Source organism: Poecilia reticulata, linkage group LG12, assembly GCF_000633615.1.
Source record: "Poecilia reticulata strain Guanapo linkage group LG12, Guppy_female_1.0+MT, whole genome shotgun sequence".
NCBI lineage: Eukaryota > Metazoa > Chordata > Actinopteri > Cyprinodontiformes > Poeciliidae > Poecilia > Poecilia reticulata.
Window position 1 is genome coordinate 181,014 of NC_024342.1, and position 26,924 is coordinate 207,937.

Consider the following 26,924-nt stretch of genomic DNA (forward strand, 5'->3'; position numbering starts at 1 on the left):
CCTCTCGCCCGGAACGTTAGCTGGAGATGGGCACCAGCAACCCTCCCGACCCCACTGAGGGACAAGGGTGAAAGAAAATGGATGGATGGCTGGATGATACTTCTTCTATTTCAATATGACCGCGTGCACAGTGCTCCTTGAGATGTTTAAAGCTCGGGAAATCTTTTTGTATTCAAATCCGGCTTTAAACTTCTCCACAACTGTGTCTCAGACCTGCTTGGTGTGTTTCTTGGTCTTCATGATGTTCTCTGCATTTTAAACACAACCCTGAGACTATCACAGAGCAGGTGCATTTATATGGGCACTTGAATACACACAGGTGGATTATATTTATCATCATCAGTCATTTAGGACAACATGGATCATTCAGAGATCCTCACTGAACTTGTGGAGTGAGTTTGCTGCACTGAAAGTAAAATAATATTGCATGCAAAGACTTTGCAGTTTATTTGTTAAAGACATTTAAAATATTCAATAAATTTCATTCCACCTCATGATTGTGTCATTTGTTGTTGATTCTTCACAAAATTAACATTTTAAACACGCGCATGCGCGCACGCACACACACGCACGCGCATACACACACACACACACACACACATTGTGTTGATGGAAATTTTGCAAACAGAAGATTAATCACAATTAAGAAGAACAGAATTTTACAACAGTACAGTGGAAAAATCTAACAGGCAAAGTTGTTCTAGAGACAAACATGAGTAAAATGACTGCAAAATGGGGATGATTCAAGGCAGAAGTGGAAATTAAAGTCAAACTGGGCTAATATAATTTTACGTTATTTCATTTTCTGATTATAAAATTTGTATATACAATACATAAAATGGTGAGGATTCAAATCTGTTAACAAAAGAGAAGTGAAACAAATTTTCAAGGTGTAACTTTAACAACTTGCTTGAGCAGTACTCGCACACAGAGGCAACACGTGAAGAATCTGAGCACAGCAGCTAATCTGTCCAAAAGTCAACATGCAAGTTCCCTCTAGTTATGAAATCTGCTCCTTCATTGGGTTACAGAGGCTTTCAATTCGCACCAGCTGAAGCACAACTTTTGTTTTCTGCCATTTCTTTAGTCTCTTGACTTTCTATCAGATTCTACATCTGAAATCCTGAACTACATCCAAGATGCTCTTTGTACTGAAGTGAAAGATGTCTGGCAGATGGACCTGTGCAGCCTCAGCAGAGTGGTTTCAGCAGTGTGCATCTACTGCCCAGTTTTCTTCTCCTTCTGGAAACTAAAGCTTGTCCTGCGGCTAAGTTTGCGTTGCTTTTGGGCAAAGTAATCTGCCCGGGAGGTGCTGGCCCGAGACTCCAGGATGTAGTTTACCTAGCAAAAGGGGAAAAAAATGATTTAGTATTTCAACTTTTTAGTCATAAAGTTTACCTTAGACTTTGCAATTGCAGTGATTAACAGGTTAGGCATTAGCTAAAGAAATACTGTTAGAAAACCTTTGTTCCTCACTAAGAGTAGCAGTAATTTACACATAACTTTCTCTACAGTGCAGATAATCACAAAACAATAGACTCTGGAACAATTTCAGTGATAAGGATGAGGGGAAAGAACTGGATAACTGAGCTGGATAGCTGTGGACTGGTTATGTGGTTTTATAGAATGTTGATTATTGTTGAAAGGATTAATTTAAGACACTTTTTTCAGGCACTACCGAATGGAGCTATGAGTCAGGACAAAATTCCAACCTTCTGATCAAAAGGTTAGAAGGCTGGAAATTTGGGTGGATGCAAGTCAGAATACAGTCATGTGTGAATAAATCATGTAAATAATTGGATGAGTCTTATATCAAGATAAAAGACACAACCAAAGATGTAGTAGATCAGAGTGTATATATGGGGACACCACAGATTACAGTACAGGAGCTGCAGGGTCACATCATTCATGTGGAACTCACCTTGAGCACAATTTCATTGACAGTAGCAGCATCAGACTCAAAGTACAGAGCCTTGTAGTCATGGTTGCTGTGATAAGTGATCTTAAAAATGGCATGACCTGTAGAACAACAGAAACCATGTTCAACAGGTCAACAAAGCGCACAAAGCAATCAGTCTCTCTCCTTGTCATGCGTCATGCATTTTTATAATTCCAGGAAAAAAAAAATCAAAAATCAAAAATGGAAAATTAAAGAAAGAAAATCTCTTTATGATTGACTGGTTTCAATTGTAAGAATAACACACCTTAGATGAGAGGAAGTGGCATATCTAATAAAACTTTATCTGGAAAAACCATGCTAAGCTACTGTAAATAGGCAGTATTTGTACCAGATGCCAGAGAAAATGTAAGCCAGAAAACAAAGTAGGCTATTGCTTCTTATTGTTCTATTGTGTACAGATGGAAAGGTCACTGTCACTGAAAATGATGTCACATTCCTGTGTTGAGTCCGTTCATGTTGAAAGTTAGAAAATCTATGAGACTATAGTTGTTGTGGAGCTACCATCAGCTGAAGAACATAAGACTGTTCTCTAGTCTGTGTGTTAATGAAAGCTATAACCATAAACATCTTTCAGTTGTTTGGACAAGCTTGTCCATAGTCCATACTATGGACAAGCGTCCATAGTATGGACTATGGACGCTTGTTCTGGTCAGGCATAAATAATGTTATATTAGTTGACTGATTTAATGTGCTATAAATGTACAGAAAGGAGATGCAGCTCCAACACATCTAATTAAGCAATATGATTCTAATCGGGCCTCTATTCTTCTCAAAGGCAGCTTTGAGAGAGAGGAATGACAGAAAGTCATGTTCTGACATACAGAAAATGTAACTTAGACTGAATTGATTGGCTATATATCAAAAGTTTGCTTATAACAGTGAAATTTTTTAGTCGAAGTATTTTAAAGCTGCAGTATGTAAAAAAACTGAGTTCACCAGCCTTCTCCCAGTGCTAACTGAAAACAACCAATCAGAGCCTGGAAGTTGTCAATCACAATCGCATGTGCCTGTGCTCTTCCCCACACCCCTTCACCCCCTTTCTCTCTGCTACCGCTACAGCTTTTTCCTATTCAGCAGATTCTATTGTGAAATCTCAGTCCAGTTAGCATAGCCACTGATGATGGCAGATAAACAATTTTCCTGTAATGCTAAAATGTTTCTCTGCCATTCGCGCCTCATGAAGAGAGTACATGAGAGTTTGACAGCGAGGTAAGACCCTGTCAAGGTATTTTAAAGCTGCAGTATGTAACTTTTATAAAATATATTATTTTACATATATGTCATCATATCATGACAGCATGGTATGATGACATACTCTACCCACACGCTGTGTGGGTAGAGTAGTCGGCTTGCGATCGGCAGGTTGTAGGTTCGATTGGGCAAATGTGTGAGCGCGAATGGGTGAATGTGACTCCAGTGTAAAGTGCTTTGAGTGGTCAAAATGACTGGATAAAGCGCTATATAAGTTCAGTAAATTTACCCTCCTCCTGGATCTGAGTGGTTGGTTTTAACCAAAGATTATTAGTCTTGCAGCGTACTGTCATGACTGGGGGGTCGCACAACTTCATATTTTTTAAAGTTGGACTTAACATGGTAAAAATTCAGTTGACATCGACTTGTCACAGTGATGTCACAGAAACGTAATCAAAAAGCATCTGACATTTTTTATGTATTTATTTTTTTCAAACACCAATGTTACATGTGGCCTGGAGCAGAATTTGATTTAGGGGTCCCTCTTGTTGCAAAGAACATCAGCACCACTAACAGCATGTCACCATGGATTTAGTGAAATCTGGGACAGGGGGCCTAGTTTAATTGGCCGAGCACTGAATTACAATTGTAGTTTACTTAGATGCATTTGTGAACAAACAGCTAAAACTCAAAGATTAAACTGCAAGTATCACATTGTAATTGTGGTAACAAAACAATTTAATTATGAAGATTGTTCTTTGAACATTTACAAAGTAAACTTGCCAACTCCTTAATATCTTACATTTAAATGTTAAACAATTTAAAATCTTTTCATTTAACTATGCTGAAACCATTAAATCAAATTTGATAATCCCTTAGTTCACTTTTGCCTTGGGCCAGTGCTAAATGTAATCATTGCATCGTGTTTTTAGACCCACTAACTGATTACTTAATTTGGATTTATCTGAAGTGCAAATAATTGATATTTATTTTAAATTTATTTTTTTTATTTGTTGTTTTTAAGATTCTATAGGTGTGGGTTTAAGTATTGTCGGCAATGTATTCCCGTAACATATAATTACCCAGTAATATTTTAGATTTCCTGTCAACTTAATATCTTTTAATACAAAACCCTGGTGGACCGTCTCGGTGAACCAACCCACTGGGCTTAGCAAGTTTGTGGGGGAAACCCTGAACAAATTGGCAAAGAAATTCAATAAATCCAAAGAGGTTTCATACTGCAGCTTTCAGGGCTTTGAATTAGCCAAAAAAAGTGGGAGTGAAATCAGTGTTACACTAAACAGAAATACAGTTGGGGCCTTTTAGAATCGTTAGGACCCAATCATTCTACTTTGTCCTTTCCATGCCTAAAGAATGCCAAGACCTTTTCATGAGATGTGAAATCATTTTGCAGGTGTAATTACACAGTTCATTTTTAAAACATTACACAATCGGAAACCATCAATTTATAAGGATGACCAGACAGAGGCTCTCTGTCCTCATCAGAATACTTACTGGGACTTCTCTCCTCAACAAGGTCACAGGCACAAAGGTGGTCCGAGTCGATAGAGATGGGTTTTTGCCGAATCCAAAACTTCTGACTTGTGACAGGATCGATTTCCACTTTCTCACCTGAAATGCCTGCAAAGACAGTTTTGGATGGTGAAAATATTTAAGGTAAAAAAAAAAAAGCTAATAGGGATGGGTTACGTGGTAAAAGCACTTATTTTTAAGTAAGCATTAGAAGCGTAATTTATCTAAAGCATCTGCATAAAATCAAAATATAATGTCAAAAACTCAATTAAAAGGTCAACAACTAACAGCACAGAGCTAATGTGCCCTGTTGCAACATAAAATCTAATGGATCTGCAAGAGCACTGAAGAGCAATGTGCAATTTGTGGCCTAGAGACAATACCACAAGACAAGATGCAAATGGTCAACTCATTCCAACATCCAAAGCCCCGACAAGCAACATAATGCACTAATGACATCTGTTCACTTTAGCTCGGCAAATAAAAACAGCCCTGTTATATATATTTGCTTGTGCAAGACAGCATGCTGTGGACATTGCAGATCTGCTGTGATGCAGATGCTTGTTTATATCAACAATGCAGACATGCCTGCTGCTGTGAGACTCCTGTCTGCAAACTGATCATTATGTTTGTCAAAAAGCACAGAACATTTATTGTGATTTATTGTGTCATCTGGATGTTGCACTAAAATGTTCTCCGACGTATACTTGAAAAAAAGTCAACAAGTCAAAAACCAACCAGGCATGATTAAGACACTTGTAACATATCCAGACATGAGATGTGAAGGGTGATTTGAGTACAACTGGAAAGCTTTAAATAAACGGAAAATATATTAAACCAGTCCTGGACAATTACATTTATTCAAAAAGCTATCCATGAAAATAAAGCCATGTAAAGTATAGGTGTTTAATAGTTCAAAAGTCAGCTTTCTTTTAACTTGGGGAGACTCGGGTAGTATTTGCTGATTGATGGAAGTAACATCAGGTCACTGGCTGAGCAGAGCATCTCAGGAGGGTTTGTATATTAGAACAAACTTTCTTGTGAAATTTTCTTTTTCCCTGAAAACAAAATTAGTGCATTTGTTTTCTAGCATACTCAACAAACAAACTGCACAAGACTCCATTCCTCAAGAAAAACATATGTTTGCTACAGAAGATTTGGACAAGCATGTGAAACACTAAGAATATAATCTGGAATAATGCTTTGTGTGAACATCTAAGAGTTCACACAAAGCTGAACTCTTAGATGTAATTGTATAGATCATGTTTGGAGAAAACATGTTTTACACATCACACCAAAAACAAACATTACATAAAAAGTGTAGTTTGCAGGTGAGACCATCAAAGTTGGTCAAGCTGACTTCCTTAGTCTGCTATCTTGTTCCTCTACTACTCTCCAATTTGCATTATTTACTGTTGACCTTGTATTCTCAGTTATTTTTCTTTCCATTGAAGCTACACCCGGTGTTTTGTTTAGCTGTGATTTCTTCTTGGAGGAAACCATCGGCAAAGATAATGAGGCCATCATCTAATCAATCTCCCTCTCCTGCTATAAACCTTTTACTTTTTATTAACATAGAAAAAGTCTTGTAGCAGTTTGTTTTTTCTTGTGTATTCTGCTCCATCTTCTCAAACACCCAATGTGTCTTGGCAGATGGCCGCCTGTATTGAACCAGGTTCTGGTTCTGCAGGTTTCTTCCTGTTAAAAGGGAATTTTTCCTCTCCACTATTGCTACATGCATGCTCAGTATGAGGGATTGCTCTAAAGTCAATGACAACGCAAACAATTGTTGCTACATGTTCATCCAGGAGTGAATGTTATGAATGCTGGCGGTGCCAAGAGGGCACTAGAGGGCGCTATAGCTCAATCTGTAAAAGTCGTAGCACCCCAAAAGCACAGCTAGGAAATACTGGATTATTTTTCAATCTAATTTAACATTTTTAATATGTAATTATTGTGACATTTTTTCACAAAAGACAACATTTTCAATAAAAAACGCAATTATTATATATTGAGTTTAAAAAAAAACTTCAGGATTTGAACTTTGCACATGCGTGTTATCACTTTCAGGAAGCAACTGAGAGGAACACAATGTAAATATGGATTGTTTTTTGCAACCAAAAGTTCTACAGATGGAATCAGAGAAGGATGAGTTTTTGGAAGTAGACTCTGACCAACAAAGAAAATATTAATCTGGATGAAGGAGAGCAACTGTGCAGCTATCCTTCCACCGCTGCTGTCCAGTGCTAACAGTGTTAGCACTGTTGGACAAGAGGATCCAAGCAGAAGTCCTCAAGATGGACCAAAATTACCCGTCATGCTTGTTTGAAGTGCAATAAAGAAGTTTTAACAAAGGCTGGCTTGATCAATATTTAGGGTTAGAATACAGTGTGAGTAAAGATGCCGTGTTTTGCTCTGCAAAAAAAAAAGAGGACACAGATTCCGCTTAGAGCCAGCATTTACTGCTCTTGGCTTTAATAATAGGTGGAAAGCAGCTGCATCGTTAAAGAGCCATCATGAAAGCGACGAACACAAAATTGCAATAAAAGCATGAAAGCATGGAGTGAATTCAAGTTAAAAAGAAACAAGTGGATCAAAACTCCCTAACTATAACAATAGCAGTTATTGTTGGGAAGTTATTCTCGGGGAAATAGAGTGCAAATTTATTTTAACGTTTACATACTAAACTCTATACATACAGTAAATGTGTTATGTTTGTATATGCTTTAACTGTATTGTAGAATACCACATTATCCGCTATCCACTTTATTGGTGACTGCTGATGTCAGTTTTTAGTGCACCTGTGTGTGTTTGTGCGTGTGTGTGTGTTGATAACAATAGGGAAAAAAAGATCCTTCATAGCACCCTCAGTAAATTGCTTAGCCCCTTAGCACCTGCAGAAAAAAATTCTAATCTGAAACTAATCTGAACAATGAACTGGACATGATGTACTATTTGATAACTAGGATGAATTGGAATGTATGCGTGATTGAGCTGACAAGATTTTTTTTGCAGTGTCTTGAGATGACATATTGTGAATGGGCACAATAAACTGAATTGAATTAGATGATCCAGGAGAGGGGACAGCCCAAGACCCAACCTCACAGATAAACACACACACACACACACACACACACACACACACACACACACACACACACACACACACACACACACACACACACACGCACGCACGCACGCACACACATCTATATACCAAGTGTAAAGACACACAAGAAGATGCACTCTATATTCCCAGGTCCAGGTAACGATTCCCCAGAGAGACAGCTAGCCCCTAGTGTCCTTCTTTCTGGGATGTAGACAACTGTGTTCAATCATTCCAGTTCTTTACCAGTAGCTTTAATTGTGGACTTTTTTTCTACATTTCTTTGCATGTGTAGACTACCGTATTTTCCGCACTTTAAGGCGCACCTAAAAACCTTCAATTTCCTCAAAAGCCGACAGTGCGCCTTATATATGGACCAATATTGAGCCACAACAGGTCTAGCAACTACGGTAAGCAGCCGCCGACTTCATTTTCGCCCGTAGAAGAAGCAGCGCGCGGTGCATGCTGGGATAGTTGTCAGAACGCTGGTTTGTAATCTATTAATAAAGTCTGACTGACCTATCTACCTATCGACTGTCTAGAATCAGGTGGTCTGCAGGCCATTTAGCATCACATTCTCCACGAACATGATGTGCGCGAACGGAGAAGGGTGACCACCGTTCGGTAACGACCCGGCCCAGTCGCGGAAGGCTCTGCTCGCCGACCGGAGTCAGACTGTTTTGTTGACATTCCCTTTAGTCCATCTAGTGGATGCATAACGCAACTCCAGCCTCTACTGTAGCGTCTATTCTATGTGCCTTATATATGGAAAAAGTTTTAAAATAGGCCATTCATTGAAGGTGCGCCTCATATTCCGATGCGCCTTATAGTGCGGAAAATACGGTACTTGAGTTGTTGCCCATATGGACAGTCCTCTACAACTATCATGTTCCACACTGCCCTGAGTGGAGACAGCCACACAGCGAGTCTGTATCATTTTCCATTAGTTTTAAAAGTACTGCCTCCATCAAGAATCCTTCAGCACATCTTGTCATTATTGGTCAATGTTTCACACATTTAACTGTGGTTTTAAAACAGACTTTATACACAAGAATCAGTCCAAAAACTTTTTCATATCTGGAAAAGACAGCACCACCTCACTGAGTAGCATGTACCTAGCTGGACATCTGTGGTGAAACGCAGCTTATGAATCAAGCTGATCTTGAAGGACTTGTAGTGGTGACTGCTCAACATGTCTTGGACTGTGGTGATGTCAATAGCAGGGTCCTCCTCAGAGCTCTCTTCACCTCTGGAACCTGTAACAGCAGCAGAATGAATAAGCCGAATTAAGAAAAGAAGTCTAAATAAAACACAAGAGCTCCTGATGACAAGATCTCTGCTCATTCTGTTGGAATAAATGTATATAATTTATCTCATCTTTATAAGTGTGTGTGTATTTAGAACTTCTTGTGTAGACTATGCTGTTTTACAGAAACTGACTGCGCGTGACTTAAGGAGATAACTGACAGCAACAAACTGCTCGTGACTGGAGGAGACAACTGTCAGCATTGATCGCACCCTCAAGTGAATCTGCAACAGCGCTGAAAAGGAGAAATGCAGAGGGGGTCGTTTCCCCTCTGACCCCTCAGACCGTTTCCTGTAGAATATTGTGTTAGGAGTTGATTGTGCGGTATGAAGCAAGCTTGAATAGGTTTCAGTTGGTGTGTTTCCCCCACCCCTTTTAGTAACTGAACCTCATGGAACTAGAGTGTTCCCAAACTAAATAAAAAGCCTGGAGAGCGGAGACTGCTTCAGTTGGAGGATTGTAACTGAGTAGTCTCCGAGCAACTCTCCTTGCAAGTATACAGCTCATATTTGTCTGTGTCTCTTTATTGCAGATTGGTGAACAAATGTAAGGTTTTAGACCTAACACATTCACAAAACCTTCTCTTGTCCTTATCGAGTTTTTAGTGGGACTGCATTTGGTCTAAACTAGCTGTATATATTGCATAGAAATGATTTGAAGAATATTTCATTCAACATTCTGGGATGGTGAATTGCCACCACAACAGTCACTGAAATGAAGTTTGCAGCAGACCTCATATTTAAACCTTCATGCCGAGTTCACTCACTGTTTTCTCTGACCAGGCAAAACTCCAGGGTGTTCTGGCTTTCTAGAGTAGAATCCAGGTCGACTGCAACATTCGGTTCCATCTGCTTCTCCAGACGATACATGGGCCCTGTGGGAGAAACAAGGGGTCACTTTCATTTACCATTCAGTTCCTTGTAGTTGTTAACAGTCTGTAAATCATTTGTCAGGAATTTTTTCTTGATGATTTGCATTAACTGTAACGTCAGATTCATATATAGTGAGGTATCCGTTTTGGAGTTTTTACAGTGTATACATTAACTGATTATTTCAAGTTTAAATGTCAGTGCAGAGGAAGCAAAGACCATGTCTTTAGTACTCAATGGAGAAGTGTTCTCTAAAATGACTAATCCTGCCTCTACATGCCAAATCAAAGCGAGCCACCCGAGTGGCTTGACAGTATGAGGGAGCAATGATTGATGACAAATGGTACCAGTAGGCTGCAGAACTAAAGAGGGTACAGTGCATCATTTGAGCTCACATGTTCTCCACAACAACTGACTGGATGTTTTTACCGAAGACAGCAGAGACCGATCAGATTTTTAAGGGTGGACAACAGCTAAACACAACACCTTTTGTGTGGGTTGTTATGAATTGAAAAATAGACTTATGTGCATTACACACATGAAATGAATGAAAATGTCTAAGAAATTATGTATGCTTCATTTAAGACTACTAGTGTAGTCCTGAGAGAACAGCTGCCTGGGAGCTCACACCTACCCAGCTTCAACAAGAATCCTAAAGGCACTTTTCCACTAGCCCGCCTCTAACCGATTTGGTCCCAGTCAGTCCCGACCAGAGTCATTTTCCATTAGCAAATCCGGCGCTGCTCTGCCCAGCTGTTCTCATGTATTGATGTAGTACTAGCCACACCGAGCTGAGTACAGCACCAAACCAATTTGAGTTGGTTTGGTCTAATGACCTCACATCAAACTCCAAAACAACATTATAATTTAGCTGTGGACAGCAGACGTGCCGTTTTTAAACGCTGCGTTTTGTTCCAGCAGCACTATATGTAAAGCTACTCCAAGACGAACATTTTGAGTCACAATTATTGTATTTAAGTTGAATCTCTTGCATCATTTAATTGATTAGTTACATAATTAAGTCAATACTTTTTTTTTACTTTAATATTGCTTCGTCGAGGTGCTGATGTGTTGGTGAGCTACCTGCCGTCTTTCTTTCTTGTGCCAATTCTTCGTTCGTGGTTTTCTAATTCCCATCCATTTTCCCCATTCTAGACCCCCTTACAGACTCCATTTTACTCATTCTTCGTTATATTTGGCAAGTAATGGGTGTCAAATTAAGATTTACCAGAGAAGCAGTCAGCTCGAGCGCCCATCTCGGAAGGTGACGTCACCGGAACACTAGAGTCTTTATACTTTCTATTAAACAGTATTAAATATCTGAGTTTATTTGAGTCCATCGGAACCAAAACCTCGAAAACCAGAAACCAATACTGAATGTAGCTGCAAACATCAGCAGAGTTGACCACAGCTGCTGCTGCTCACAATCTGCCCACTACAGTGAGGAACAGAGCGCATAATGGAGACGCGAACTACTGGGGTAGAACCTAACCACACATTAACCGGTTAGAGTGAGACTTGCCAGTGGGAAAGAGTTTTTTGTGGTTACAATTTCTTTTTTTAAATTTAGCCCCAAAACAACCATAGCATCATAACGATCAAAAACAAACACCACGCACATCACACCAAGAACTTTGAGCGATCAAAAAATAATAATTACCTGACCCTTTCTGTGAACCCTTTCTCTTCTTGAGTGCTTTTTGGAGAATCTCCTTCATGGTTACCTTCAGACTATCCACAGGAATTAAAGAGAAACCATGAGCAGCATTTCTAAAAAGAAAAAGATGGAAACAGTCAGATATGGACAGTCCAAATATAAATGCACAGCAAAAATTTCAAAGCCTGAAAATGGCATTATTCTGTGTTAGAACAAATGATTAAAAACATAATTTGTTAATTCTAAAACACAATGTTAGTTAATAATCAATTTTATTTTTAATTCACTTCTAATATCAAATTGAGATCTCAAAGGACACATTCACACACTGATAATGTGTGAATGTGTCAGACTGCACTTTGGCAGTCTGACAGAAGCCAGGCTGCCATTTTGTGCCATTGGCCCTTCTGACCAACATCAGCAGGTGCATGAAGTGTCTTGCCCAGTGATAAACAACCAGACTGGGTGGAGCGCCCTATAATATTGCTTATACACATTTTCATACTTACATTCTGACAAACAGTGACTGTCTAGAAGTCAAGCCAGGTGAAGAGTATTTCTCCACCAATGCTAGTGTGCTAAAGCCAAACTTGTGGATTGGCTCATTGGAATCAAGTGGTGGGAAGTCCGTATCCACCTCACCATCATCCTCAGCAATGTGAAGGCAGTAGGCCTCCACATTCTCACTGTAGGACATCAACGGTGGACAGGAAACACCGTTAATGAAGAGCTTCAACCTAAAACTGTATTTGGAATTTGTTTGTACTCACCTGAGTTTGGGTTCTCGTCCCTCGCTTGTGTACTGCCAGCAGATGAGTCCAATGAGGTCGTGAACACGAGCGTTTGCAATGGTGACCACTGTCATCGGATGCATTTTCTCCTGAGTCATCTGCATTGAGAGGTAGACATCTATCTTTTTGGTAGCCGTGGTACCAATGTGACCCTTGAGACAAAGAGAGAAAAGACTACATTAGGGGTGCACCAATACATCGGCCAGCCGATTCATCTGTGTCGATTTCCTTAATATTGGGAGATCGGTGATCGGCCAATTTTTACATGTGAAGCCCATCTTATCCACCAATGTTATCAACCTCGACAAAGGTCTAAAAATCAACCACTGAGCTTCTCTTTTTTCCCCGTGAGAAAGGTCTGACTGACAAACTGGCCGACCAGGTCATGTCTGCACATTTACAGTTAACAATAGTCATCATATTGTTTCTAATTCAGCAACCTTCTTAATATATTGAGCAACATTTCAAACAAAAAATAGTATTGACCAAAATCAGAATCAGTAAGTTTGGCTTTTTAAAAGATCGGTAATCGGCCAGAAAACTGCAATCAGTGCACCGATACTTTACATAGGCAATGCTGAAAGAAAACATCAAAATTGTGTATTTATGTAATATCTCTCTTGCAGCATGTAATGTTTTAAAAGAAAATGACAAACTTTGCTTCAAGGGAGTTACTAAATAAATACAATATTTTGATATTTAGCTCACCACCATCAGCATGTGAATCACTGAATGTACTGTGAAGCGCTTTGGGGTCCTCTTAACTTGATACAGCGCTATTCAAGTACAGAGTATTTGCCATTTAATGAAATACAACATCAACATTTTGTTTCTAAATATAAGTGAATGAAGTGCATAAGTTACAGATAATGAGTTGGTGTACCATAACTTGTTAAAAACTGGTACAGCTTAAAAACAAGTTTCACTTATCAAATTTTTTGAATTTTGACAAAATACTTATTGATAAACATTTGAAAAATAGTACTAGACTCCATGGCACTGTCATGTTCTTCATTTTACATTAAACAAAGAGGTGCATTTTATTTCTACAAATAATTACATTAGCAGTACATAAAATTAATTTAATAAGGTGAATAGATGCAATTATTTGGCAGTGATCAAAGCTTCATCGAGTTTCATCACTAACCCATACCAAAGCCCTTCAATCAATCCATAACTCTCCATGAGCTTACCTTGCCATCAAATTTAGAGTACTCATTAAAGGGGTTGTTGAGCTGCTGTGGACACTGTTCCAGCCGTAGTGATAAGGTGGATTTGACCCCGGCTGTTCGTGGCCTGTCTTTGTAGTCCCACTTTTCAAACAGAGACCCCAAATCTTCCGCTGGACAGAAAACAAGAAAGCAACAAAATTTGGAACACAAAAGAAAACAACATTCAGTAAACATAACTCAAGTAAACTCAAAGAACAAAAAAAGATCATCAGAGTAACTTTATTCAGTATTAACTACCTAGATTGGCAGCCAACACACTCCTATTTCTTTTGTACATTTACACATAAGCTTTTTGTTTAAATATGTACAGGAAACAAATCCTAACACAGATAATTAGGTCTACTTCAAAAGTACATTTTGATTGGCTGTATACTCGACAAATAAGATTGAACGTTTAATTGTTTAGGCCCTGTAATGCACACAGAGGCTCTTCAAAGTGCAATTTTAGAGTGTTTATATGCACGTTAACAGATTAAACCTTACTATGTTTTCACATATAACAATCTGCTCATTCTTCAGTTGATCTGTGCAGATTAAATAAAAAGAAATAAAATGGCTTTGAAATGATTCATCATAGCTGGAATATTCACCAGGGTGTTTACACTTTTGTGAACTAAATACAAAATAATGTGTCTGTGTTTATTTCTTGATATTTGTTTTATGTAGACTTAATGCAGCACAACTCAGTTATAGCTCAAATGTACAATAACTCATTAGTTTCCATATAATTTTATTTAGAGATCATGGAGAATTATCATTGAAGGAACAAGTTTTTAATAAGAGTGCACCAATTGCAGTTTTCTGGCTGATTACGATCTTTAAAAAGCCTGACCTGCACTTCCGATTTTGGCTGATACCAATTTTTTTGTCTAAAATGTCACTAAATATAGCAAGAAAGTCGCTGAGTTGGCAACACTGGGGTGATTATTGTTAAATGCGAACCTGCAGGCATGAGCTGGTGGGCTGGCAAGTAAGTAAAGCTCAATTATGTGCTTTTCACAGACATAAACTCACAAAGCATAGTACAATAAAAATCAACCTTAAACTATGCAAAGCATAAAACAAACATAGCAAACAATAAAATTATGACATAAAAGCCTGGGAAAATAAAACCCCAGTTGCTTTTTAAAAACGTCCACAATGTGCAAAACGGAGCAGCAAAGGAAAACTGTTCCACAGCCACTGACTGAAAGAAGCATACGAGAAGCAACCAAGAGATACAGTGTTTGGAACGAAGACCACGAGCAGCAGAGAATTTAGTTAAAAGCTGACAAAGATGATCTGGAGTCTGACCATTTAAAGCTCTGTTCGTCAGCGCAAGCACTTTAAGACGAATTCTAAAATCGACTGGGAGCCAGTGTAGAGACTGGAACCAGAGTGATATGACTGAATTTACTGGATTTGGTGAGAAGTCTAGCTGCTGCATTCTGTATTGATTGTAAACATGAAATTGGGGACCTATCCAGGCAGGTAAAAATTACATTACAGTAGTCCAGATGAGATGACACAAAAGCATGAATGATTTTCTCTAGGTCAACTCTGGAGACCCATTTCAGAAAATGGGAAAAAAACAAACAAAAAAAAAAACAAAAAAAACACAAGAATGGGAAACAGTCTTAAAGCCGATTTTTTCCTAGTGGGCCAAATTTTTTTTACTCAGCTGCTTTTTACCTGTTAAGCTTAGAAATAAACAGAAAAGGAGACATTTTTCGTATCTCATGTTTTTATATGTTTTTTATTATGTCCATCTCAACTAAATGAGCGTAGAACATCTTCTCTACTTTTCCCAAAGAGTTTCATGTAATATCTAATTAGGCATGATCTCAACCTTTTAAACTGGATGTTTGCTTTTTTGTTTATCATTGTGCATGTCTGAATAGAGAATATATAATACAAAATATAGCTTTGCTTTTTGTAAAATGTCATTGAACTTTCAAATGCGTTGGCATGTTATTATTTGTAGTAATGTAAATGGATTACAGAGTTACCAAACAGTTGGCAAAATTAATGTAATCTCTCATTTTTGATGATCATCCATGAAGCAGTTTCAGTGCGGCACAAAGCACAGCTGGATTTTTGCCCAAACGTGTTGTGAGGGCCTGCTGGGAACGTCTGGCAGAGTCTCCTGTGAGACGAAGCTTTAACTCCCATCTCCGCCAGAACTTCGAACACGTTCCGGATGAGGTAGGGGACATTGAGTCTGAGTGGACCATGTTCCGTGCCTCAGCAAGCCTATGGCCGCAAACACCTTATGGCCGCAAGGTTGTTGGTGCCTGTCGTGGCGGCAACCCTCAAACCAGTGGACACCTTCGGTGAGGGATGCTGTCAGGCTGAAGAAGGAGTCCTATCGGGCCTTTTTGGCCTGTGGGACTCCAGAAGCAGCTGATGGGCACCGGCGGTTGAAAGTGAGTGGTTACTGAGGCAAAAACTTGGATGGGAGGAGTTTGGAGAGGCCATGGAAAAAGACTTCCGTACAGTTTCGAGGTGATTCTGATCCACCATTCGGCGTCTCAGGAGGGGGAAGCAGTGCACAACAAAACTTGTCTTTTAGATTTTATTTTTGTTGGTCAAACTACTGTTTTAAACTGATGAGTCCTATTTTATGAGCCGTTTTTTTTACATTGGTTTTAGAAAGAGGCAGAATCAGTTCAATTTCCAGTCAACTGATAGCAATGCATTTTTAACCAATAATCAAATGTATTTTGATCAATAAAATACATCAGAATTTCGTAGCTTGTGTGTGCTACCCGAGTATGTATCTTGCTAGCTGTGAGGTAAAGGATAAAGTGAGTGTTCAGTCATTATACTGATTAAAGACTGAAGCCATTTTGTTCAAGAGGAAATGGAAGATTTTTTTTTTTGGCAGTTTGCCACCTTAAGATCATAAAACATATACACACATATGATATATAGTGTAGTTAATTTATTACCAGGTACAGCATAGTTACTTTGAAAAGTAACTTGATTACTCAATGAAAAATCCAACAGCTAGAAAATGTGCATTTCTCTTTTCTCTCTATTATTTACGTTTGTGGCGTTACTCCCCAAGGAAAAATAGGAAAGCAACAATAAATGTTTTTAATAAATTAAAATGACACACAAGTCACTGTGTGACTTGTGTATCCAAGTCACACAGTGACTTGGATACACAACTTTAATCTAATAACTGGATTGTGAATAGTAATGCGTTAGAATACTTGTTACTGAAGCAAGAGGTCAGATTAGAGTAATGCATTACTAAGTAACATATTGATGACATCATTGTTTGACATTTCTGCTCAAGCTATTTATGGATCTGTCAGGTTTCCGATATGTGTCCCCCCAAAACGACAAACTTGTTTCTACGCCCTTGCTCACCAGCATTCTGCTGGTGAGAATCTACAGAATCTACAACAACTTTTGGATACCATTACTTCATAATTCATTAAAATTAACATATTCATATCAAGTCAGGTTTTATCACTAAATTTGAGCAAGGCAAAATTCATGATATTCACCAACAACAAACAAAAGTGCCCAGAGGATGTTAACATAGAAAGAGTGCATGAAACTAAATTGCTAGGGATAATAATAATAATAATAATAATAATAATAATAATAATAGAACGTTCTGGAAACCTCACATTAAATATGTCTGTAAAAAAGTATCAAGAATTATTTCAATTATGGCCAAAGCAAAATATTATCTGAATAGTCACTCCACATCTTGTATTATTCAATGAGCCAGTCATATATACATTTTTGGTCAGAAGTGTGGGAGAATACATATAAATCAAAATTACAGCCACTAACATTATTGCAAAAAACAGCCGTTGGAATAATGCACAATGATAGTTGTCTTACAAATGCAAATCCTTTATTTGTCAAGTCTAATTTATTAAAATTGTAGGACATTATAAAATATTAGACTATACTATTTATGTATAAAATCTGTTATAATCTGTTACCTAAACATATTAAGGAAATGTTTTATGAAAGGGAGGGTGGGTACAATTTAAGGGGAACACTGAATTTCAAAATATGTAGCATCCAAACATCTATGAAAAGATTTTGCGTCACTGCAACTGGTATCAAACAATGGACCGAACTCAAAATGGAACTAAAACAATGCCCAAGCATCAACTTGTTTAAAAATAAATGCAAAACTAGGTTACTTACATTGTACATGGAAGAAGGGGATTAAGACAAATATGAGTTTTTCCTTTGTTTCTTCTGTGTTACTATTTCCACCATTGGTAGCTTATTGTTATTTTACCATCATTATAAGTTTTTCTCTCTCTGTGTTTTTATTTTATTTTATTTATTGTTTTATAAAAATTAAACACAGATTAAGAAGAATTATTAGGTGCACTTTGGCAATGAGTTGGCAATTATCCTGATGCTGTATGTCCAGTTGTTGTTTGCAGTTGTCATTATTACTATTATTATTATTTATAAATTTTCTTCTCTTGTTATGCAAGTTGGTTTGTAACCATTTTGTCTATGTAATATAATTTATTTGTTGGCTCTTTAGCCCAGTATATTGATCAGGCACATGAATATTATAACATGGTTTTAATTTTAAAAATTTGATAATCATTGAGTCAGTAGTAATATTTCGTTAAACTGAGATAAGGGGTAGGACTAAATAAGTGTTCACTTCTTCCTACTCCTTTTCAAACAGAAAAGTAGTGGTACACAAACTATTTTGTTCTTGGTTATGTATACATGTTTACTCTGTCCTACTGATTGCTTTTTTCTTGTTTTTAAAAACCTGTCTGAAATAAATAAATCAAATCAAATTAAAACCAAAGACTTTCTTGCTGCAAGACAACAGTGCCAAAACAGACTTGCTCAAATATTTTGATATTGGAAGCAGAAAAATTGAAGGATTCATACCAGAATGAGAGCTTGTCCTTTCCTTCCACTGAACATTTTTACATTTGATTTGATTTTGCCGTTCTTTTCTGAGTCTTTCAAGTCTTTGTGCTGCAAAGAAAAACAAATTTTACATTTTGCATGCAAACATTTCCAAGCTAGTACAAATCTGTTGAATAAAATTCATAGTTTATGTAAATCACACAATGACAGTCACACAGTCATTTACATTAAAGCATCTTCAGTTTCTACTAAAGCCACATTATCCATCTATGTAATAACTATGAATTAAAATGTCTAGTTTAAAACAACAAATTAAAGATGGTAATAATTGTTTTAACTTTAAGGAATAAAAATAACATATCAGAACATATTTACATTGTATAAAATGGACACAATGTACACATTCAAATGTGAAATACAGTGGAGAACAGCAATGTCTTGATTTGGGGCATATACACAAAAATATGAATTATGTCAACAAAAAACCCCAAAACATAGGACTTATTGCCAAGGTATTTTTTTACCCCACTCATCTTACCAGCAGCACCAGGCTTTTCACAGCTTTCCTGTTGGAATCCTGATGAGACAGCCACCACAGGTCAGTATTTAAAACTAAGTGCAAAACCTGAGAGGATTGTAGAATACTACCACATTCCCAGAACTCTTAGCTTCACACCACCAAACAGTTTACAACTATCAAGAGAGTCAAAAGGAAACATGATCCCTACCTTTGGACTCCCTCATGGCAAAACCATATTCACCTTTAACGGTCAAAATGCCTGAAAGTTGCTTGAGGCAGATTTAATTCTACCCCTTTAATCAGGGCTCACTAAATGCAGATTTCTGCATCCCATCAAATCAGAGATGCACCGATCATTCAGGGAGGAACTAGGCCAGTTTATTCTGGTCAACTTTCATAGGTAGACCAGTTTGGTTCTGTCAAGAGTCAGAACCCCTTCAGGACTCTGAAGCTTTACCTTCCATTGCCTTACACATGCTTTGAACTTTTTCTCCATTTTGTTACATTATGGTTTCAACTTCAGTGCATTCCATTTGGATTCTACCTTAGAGTCCATCAATACATTGTACATGATTTCAAAGTCAAAAATAAAAAGTAAAAGTAAAACCTTATTGTGTTTAAGTTAAACCACTTATATGTGGTTCTTCGTACAGATTGGCTCAAACCCAGTGAGACTGGAAGTATCAGTAAATATCAGCTTTTAACTCTTGACAGAGATTCTCAGTTGAATTTAAGTCTGGACTTTTAATGACCACTCTATCAAATAAGAACATGCTGTGATCTAAACCATTTAATTACCTAGTTGTGCTAGTAGGGAACGCATGATCCAGGTGTAGTAATTTTCAGTTCTGCATGTAGACCAAAAAGTTGACGTTTGTCCAGAGCGTCTTCCTTGGCTTGTAGCACACTACAAACAGAACTTCTTATGGATTTGTTTCAGAAATTACTTTGTTCTTGAGATTAATAGGTAAAGTTCAGATTTGTTGAGTGCAAGACTGGAAACCGATCTTCTCACCTGACCTTTGCAGCCAAAAGATAAAGCATGCAGGGTTTCCCCCAGAAACTTGCTAAGCCCGGTGGTCAGGGCACCGAGGCGGTCCACTGGCGGTCCACCGTGTTTTTGTATTAAAAGATGTTAAGTAGACAATAAAAGTAAAAAATATCACAGGGTAATTATATGTTAAGGGAAAACATCGTCAGTAACTGCTATATAAACCCACAACTAGTTTTAAAAACAACTAATCAAAAAATACAATTAAAACAAATATCAATTATGTCCACTTCTGTTAAATCCAAATTAAGTCAGCGGCTCCATCAGGCCCCCCAGAGCTTCAGGGGCCCCATAAGTGCTAATATTTTAATATAGATCACATATATATAAATATAGCATTTGTTTATTGAGATTATCATTGCTGCTAAATTTGATATAATGGTTTCAGCATATATAAATTAAAAGACTTTAAAATTAAATTATTTAACATTTATATGTTAGATTTTAAGGAGCTGACAAGTTTATTTTGTAGAAGTTCAAAGAACAATATTCATAGTCAGATTGGTTTGTTACCACAGCTACAATCTRATRCWGTTATTTTAATCKTTGCGTTTCAGCTCCGTTTGTTCACAAATACAAATTAGTAAGCTGCAGTTATAATTTATTGCTTTTTAGGTTTGCCAGTTAAACTACTCCCCGTGTCCTAGATGTCACTAAATCTAACACAGAAGCTGTTAGACGTGCTGAWGTTTTTAGMAACAAAAGRGGCCCCTAAGTCATATTCTGCTCCAGGCCTCAAACACCCTTGGACCGGCCCTGCATGATAGTAAAGCATGGCAGGCTGCCAGGCCTATAATACACTGGGGGAAACGCTGGCATGGAATATATAGTTTGCTAACCTAATCCTGCTTTATACTTCTCCACAACGTTCTCCCTGACCTGTCTATAGTGTTCCTTGGTCATGATGCTGGTTATTCTCCAACTAACCTAAGAGGCCAGAAACACTGAGATTAAATTACACAATAGCAAACTGTACTTCCTAATTAGGTGACTTCTGAAGAAAGAGTTTACAGCTGAATATTAATGCTAAATATTAATGCAAAACACTCAATGTTTTTTTGGCAACTTTGAATTTCTGCATTATTTTGATATGACAAATAATATTCCAGTAAAATATGTTTAAGTTCATAGTTTTAACATGACAAAACAAGTCCTATTAAAAGTTCAAAGCATGTAAACATTATAAGAAACCGTGAATGTGTTGCATCACAGTCAATAACAAAACAGTCATTGTCTGCACGATCTAGACTCCAAATATCGTATTTTCCGCACTATAAGGTGCACTGGATTATAAGGCGCACCTTCAATGAATGGTCTATTTTAAAACTTTTTTCATATATAAGGCACTGCATTATAAGGCGCATAGAATAGACGCTACAGCTATCTACATATTTGTAGAGTACGATTTGTTCCGTACTCTACAAATGTGGATGTGTAATAATAAAGAAGTGGTCCCCGAGTACTTTATATAGAAGGCCTCCCCAGTCATTGTTTCACTCAAGGTGTTGATGTTGTGATATTGTGCCCAAATGCTTTCTGGGCAACAGACCAACCGACACGCTCCCCCCCCCGGCTTTAAATGTATAGAGGCTGGTCCCTTGGTAACCCTAGTCGAAGTACACCGGATGAATATCTAAAGCCTCTTTGTTGACATAAAGAATGTCAACAAAACAGTCCGACTCCGGTCGGCGAGGAGAGCCGACCGCGACAGGGCCGGGGCGTGGCCGGACGATGGTCACCCTTCTCCGTTCGCGCACAGCATGTTTGTGGAGAACGTGGTGCTAAATGACCAGCAGACGACCTAGTTATCAGGTCGGTAGGTAGATAGGTCAGTCAAACTTTATTAACAAACCAGCGTTTTGACAATTATCCCAGCATGCACCGCACGCTGCTTCTTCTTCTACGGGCGAAAATGAAGTCGGTGGCTGCTTACCGTAGTTGCTAGACCTGTTGTGGCTCAATATTAGTCCATATATAAGGCGCACCGGATTATAAGGCGCACTGTCGACTTTTGAGGAAATTGAAGGTTTTTAGGTGCACCTTATAGTGCGGAAAATACGGTATGTACTTCCTACAGTCTGAAATTAAGTTTAAAATGAAAACTGGGTCCATTTGAAATAAAAATCTATTGGGTCGACCAGATTTGAACCATTCCGTCGGTGCATCTCTGCATCAAACAAACCCATATCCCATCTTAATCACAATAATGAATGATTTGAGGATTAGCTTAAATGGCAGATTTGGTATTATGACAATCAAATAGAAAGCCTTGCACTTCTCATCATGGTATCAAACAGGTTATATTGTAAATTCAATGACATTCAGGCAACACCTTAAAAATTTGCTGACTGAATCAATGAGACCATTTCCAGGTGTACTGTCTAGAGACATTTTAAAAGAAGGGAGTTACTAAGCAAAAACAGGGAAACCTGTAATATGCTAATATTTAAATTTTTTGTGTATTAAATACTTAAGAAAAATTAAGACAAATATGCTTGTCTAATTTGCGTGATTCTATTCTTTCGCCATTTGTCAAGATGAAAGGTCTGGCAGGTAAAAAAATAAAACAGCATTCATAAGATGTCCCAATTTAGAACCAATTCTTTCTCCACTTGACCAGATGCTGAGGCTATTCATATAGGAATAAGAAAGCAGAAGCAGTGTGTGAAAAGCTGGTTCCTCAGTGGTAAACTTTACACCATATATGCAGAACAATACCAGTAAATATAAATACAACACTAAAGTAAATACAGAGGATTAAACTGGTATGGCAAGATCTTTCGAGCAATACTTAATACAGAGGACTGTATGGCAAAAATAAACAGACACTATTTATAGATAAAAGGTAAAATAATATTGTTGAAGTGTCATGGGTTTGTTGAGATCACATCTRGTACTGAGAATAAATATATCTTACAGACCATAACAGTAAATAACTGATCACTTATTTATGTTTTTAATTAGATTTGATACATTTATTTCTTCAATATTATTTTTTATGTCAGTGTTAATGTCATGAGGCTGTTGAGTGACTCCATGACACTTTCTATTTGACTCATTAGGATTTGATTAAGAACCAAATTTGTTCTTTGTAATTTCTGTCCAGTAAAACTATTAATCTATAATCAATAGGCAGGTCTATATAAAGATATAATCCATGTTTCTGTCTCATATTTATATGGCATTAAAAGGACCTGGAACTTTTGTTTTTCCACTCTGGTTTGCACAATAAATGCCATGTGGGTGAAATTTTATKGATGATWCTCTGATGTCCCATTCTCCTGAAGGCAGCACAGAGCTGCACCACCAGAAACCGACAGAAACACTGAAGAGAAGAAGAGTTATGATTAATGTAGTTACAGTTCTATCCATGTTTTAATGTTTCAGAGCTCAGTTGTTTTGCAAATAGACCAAAGTTTAAACTGGCATGTTGTTCATCTTTTATCTGGTCATTTTGTGGAATATTTAACAACTAGAAAATGGCACAGAACAAGAATATTGTTTCCACTCTGATTGGCTGCTGTTAGGCCTACCGATTTTAAGTTGAACGTACATTGCATTTTTCATAGACACCTGTGAAAATAATTTCTTTTCACATTACTTTGTTTTTCTCTGGGAAATTATTTTTTGATTATAAATACGGAAACAAGCATAAAAATCAAAACATCTACAAAAGTGATAGTAATATTAATAAAATAATAGTCAGTGCAAAGTAGCCTATAAATTCTTTGGTGGGGGGCGGTGAGGGACCTGGATAAAGGCTACGGGGGCGCTGGTCCAAAAAGGTTGAGAAACACTGATGTATCATGATGATATAATTTAAAATTAGATTCCCCTTTTAACAGCAGTGCAACTTCAAAGACTTCTGCTTGGATTCCTGAAGGAGACTGTTGCATTTTTCTATCCTTATTTACTTCTTGAAGCTGTTTAATAATCAAATAAACAAAGTCAGCACTAAACAAATATATGTTACATAAGTTATAATAATACATTTTACGATATGCAAGTGATATACAAAATTATATTGGTAGACAAATTGTGTGATTATTTTTTTCTTTTCTTATCCACCTTATTCCTCGGAGGGTTACTCTGGAAATTATTATGGGTATCACTTCCAGTGTCCACTGGAAGTAGCAGTATCTCACTGTAATTTGTAGGGTTTTTTTGCTAGTCTAAATTATGATAGATGTTACATCTCTTTCGGTTATTATACAATATTAAGTAAAACTTGTTTACTGACACACCGTCTTCTATCAGAGAACTGATCAATACAAAGGATCGTAATTGTTGGTTTAATCACGGGGAGTGCCAGGAACACATCATCAAGTTTTGGAGCAGAATGACAGTTGCTTAGCAGCGCAGCTAGCAGCTCATTTCTCTGAAGAATTGACAGTAATAAAGAAAAGAAAAACAGTGAAGCTGGTCACTGAGCTGTAGGCAGGGTTAAAACAATACTGTCACATTTAAGGTGTGATAGCTGGTGTCCCCACAAGTTTTATAGCCTAAAAGCTCTGACAAAAGCCGGATAGTAAGTTCCTAAAATGTAAACAAATGACGATTCGGGTTTGTGACAGAAATCGAGCCCATAGTTTACGCTGGGAATAAGGTGGAAAGCACTTGCTTTAAAGAGTTTGCCAAGATGTGTTCATTTTATATGCAATGTCATTTTAACTCTTCGATCAACAACCAAACAAAGTTAGCTCAGTGCTTGCCTGCTGTGGATTTAAATAACATGACACAGCAACACATACTCAATGACAACACCAACAGTTTGATAAGTTGGTATGGATGGAACTGACCTTGGATCTGTCTGTATGACTTCATTAAGTTGACTTTTTTCTACAGCAACTTGAGACGATGTTATGAGTTGGCTCTATATAAATAAACTGAACCAGTCCTGCTTGTCTAAAATTGGCTACTTCCAGTTGCATCTTGTCAATTCTCCACATTTCACTGAATAATTTTTATATGGCTAACATACATCTGATCCCATGATTTCACCACAACAGCAATCATTTTCAAAGACCCATAAGAGTCACAGATCGGACACAGCACCACAGAACTACAGAGGAAGAGGTTTTCTGGCTGCCTGAGCTGTATGACCCAACAGAAAGCCTGCCCAAACAACCAGCAAGCGCCTGCAGATGGGTTTACCTGTGTTGGAGCGTCGGCGGATGCCAAAGTCCCAGCTAGAAGTGATGTCCATGGACTGAGAGAGGTCACAAGTATGACTGTCCACCATGGTACCACTATCTTCACTGAGAGAGGTGGACTCAGATGAGCCACAGCTGCCGCCGGGTACCAGAGTAAGCTGGCACTTCTCCAGATCCACATCCTGGTCTATTAAAACCATCTCACACATTCCTGTATCATCACTGGTCACATGGGACTGTCTGATGTGAGCCAGGATAATTGCTGGATTGTCCAGGAAAGCCATTTCCTGAGTTTTACAAAGCAAAGCCCAAGACTTAGGAAGGTTTGGCTTTCTTTTACCTTATGGCTCTTTTCCAAAACAGTTCCTGTTGAATGGCGTTAAAGCAGTGGATTATGATGAAGTCTCAACTCCTGCTGCTCTAACTACTGACTCAGCTCCATCGTAGAACTATCAGCACCTGGTTGGAGTGAGAAGGCTGTTAACATGAAGCAGGCGATGCAGTTTTCACAAAGACATCATTATCATGACAAGCACCAGGTTTTGTGAAACAGAACAGCAATCAGTAATAAACTCTCAAGGAACATTAGTGATTTAGTGCTTGTAGTTCAGTTTCCAGTTAGACATGAGTGAACAGCAAACATAAACTATAAAAGTTAACCCTAAACACAAGGCTGCCTACAATTTCAACAAATGTTGCTGTTGGAATGGAGAAATCAGATCCAACGGAATGACTGTGTTCCACAGCAAACATCCAGCAGTTCTGTCTAACAGGACGCGTTTATAAGGAGGTGAATTCAGCTTAGAAAGTCTCAGTAATCTCATCAAGCTGATGTTCAGGTTAGACTTAGTGTCAAGTTTTTGTTAGCAACTGGTTGAAATGTTTGTGCTCAGGCGATTTCATGATGAGCGCGTAAATAAAGCGTGTTGCTATATTTTTAGACTAATGCTCAAAAATAATGAACCGAGCAGGCTGATGTTAGCAAAGAGGGCTATTGTTGAGCCTCCTAATCTAACCTTAAAAAGTAGCTGCGTTAAACTTTTAAAAATAAAATAGCTTCATCTTCGCTCTACACATTTAGCACTAAGGTACACGCCACACGCTCCAACATGTCATTGTACGCAAGAAGGCTACAAACAGCATCTGATGGATTTAGTTACCTCGTAAACCAACCCGGGGATCACGGAGGCTGGATCTGGTTAGCTGGCTGTAGTTAGCCGCTATCATAGCCTCTTAAAGTCCCACCTTCAGAACTGACAGCCAACAGCGGGACAGCGCATTATCTGTGGTAACTTCAGATAAAGCAAATAGTTCTTTTCATTGTTAACAAATACCATATAACAGAATCATAGCGTTACTCCAGGATAATTCCGTCTATTTTGGTGCGTTTAGTTTGCCTCGGAAATTGGAACTTTATTATAGAAATGACGTCACCCCAAAATACTTTGAAGTTGGAAAGCTTAATCTGCCCTCTAAACCTGATCTCTATTACTGTGCAAAGTGTCTACATCAATCACGGTTAGCGATATCGGTCGAATCCTTAAGCATGTCTTTCATTCAATGACTAGATGAAAGACTAGAAGGACTACGTGACAAAATAATACACAGTATTCGTGAAACTTAATTAACGACATACAGTCCAGACGTTGAGCCAATGAACAGTTTGTCAATGCAACAGCTGAATTGGAATTAGAT

The 26,924-nt window shown here is 37.9% G+C and overlaps 1 protein-coding gene across 2 annotated transcripts; it reads right to left on the minus strand.

Annotated features, from left to right (window-relative positions):
- Nucleotides 1-278: 278 nt before the first annotated feature.
- On the minus strand, nucleotides 279-26,628 carry mapkap1 (MAPK associated protein 1). 2 transcript variants are annotated; one of them, XM_017307840.1, is made up of 13 exons: nucleotides 26,390-26,628; nucleotides 25,231-25,688; nucleotides 19,044-19,082; nucleotides 18,524-18,613; nucleotides 13,607-13,755; nucleotides 12,393-12,565; nucleotides 12,132-12,308; nucleotides 11,626-11,735; nucleotides 9,863-9,970; nucleotides 8,906-9,046; nucleotides 4,667-4,792; nucleotides 1,922-2,019; nucleotides 279-1,341 (listed from the first exon to the last, which is right to left on the minus strand). In XM_017307840.1, exons 2-13 carry the CDS (start codon nucleotides 25,511-25,513, stop codon nucleotides 1,219-1,221), a joined length of 1,617 nt encoding a protein of 538 aa, XP_017163329.1. In that variant the 5' UTR covers nucleotides 25,514-25,688; nucleotides 26,390-26,628; the 3' UTR covers nucleotides 279-1,218. The 2 variants fall into 2 exon arrangements, with proteins under 2 accessions (XP_017163329.1, XP_008421292.1); XM_008423070.2 differs by lacking the exon at nucleotides 19,044-19,082 and having other exon boundaries at nucleotides 26,390-26,627.
- Between the last annotated feature and the right edge of the window lie 296 nt (nucleotides 26,629-26,924).

Excerpts from the sequence above, each read along its gene's own strand:
- mapkap1 (XM_017307840.1), bottom strand. The coding sequence starts at position 25,513 with ATGGCTTTCCTGGACAATCCAGCAATTATCCTGGCTCACATCAGACAG. Across the intron at positions 12,309-12,392 it reads GGACGAGAACCCAAACTCAG|TGAGAATGTGGAGGCCTACT; the intron begins GTGAGTACAAAC and ends GATGTCCTACAG. Across the intron at positions 11,736-12,131 it reads CAGTCACTGTTTGTCAGAAT|AAATGCTGCTCATGGTTTCT; the intron begins GTAAGTATGAAA and ends TTTTCTTTTTAG.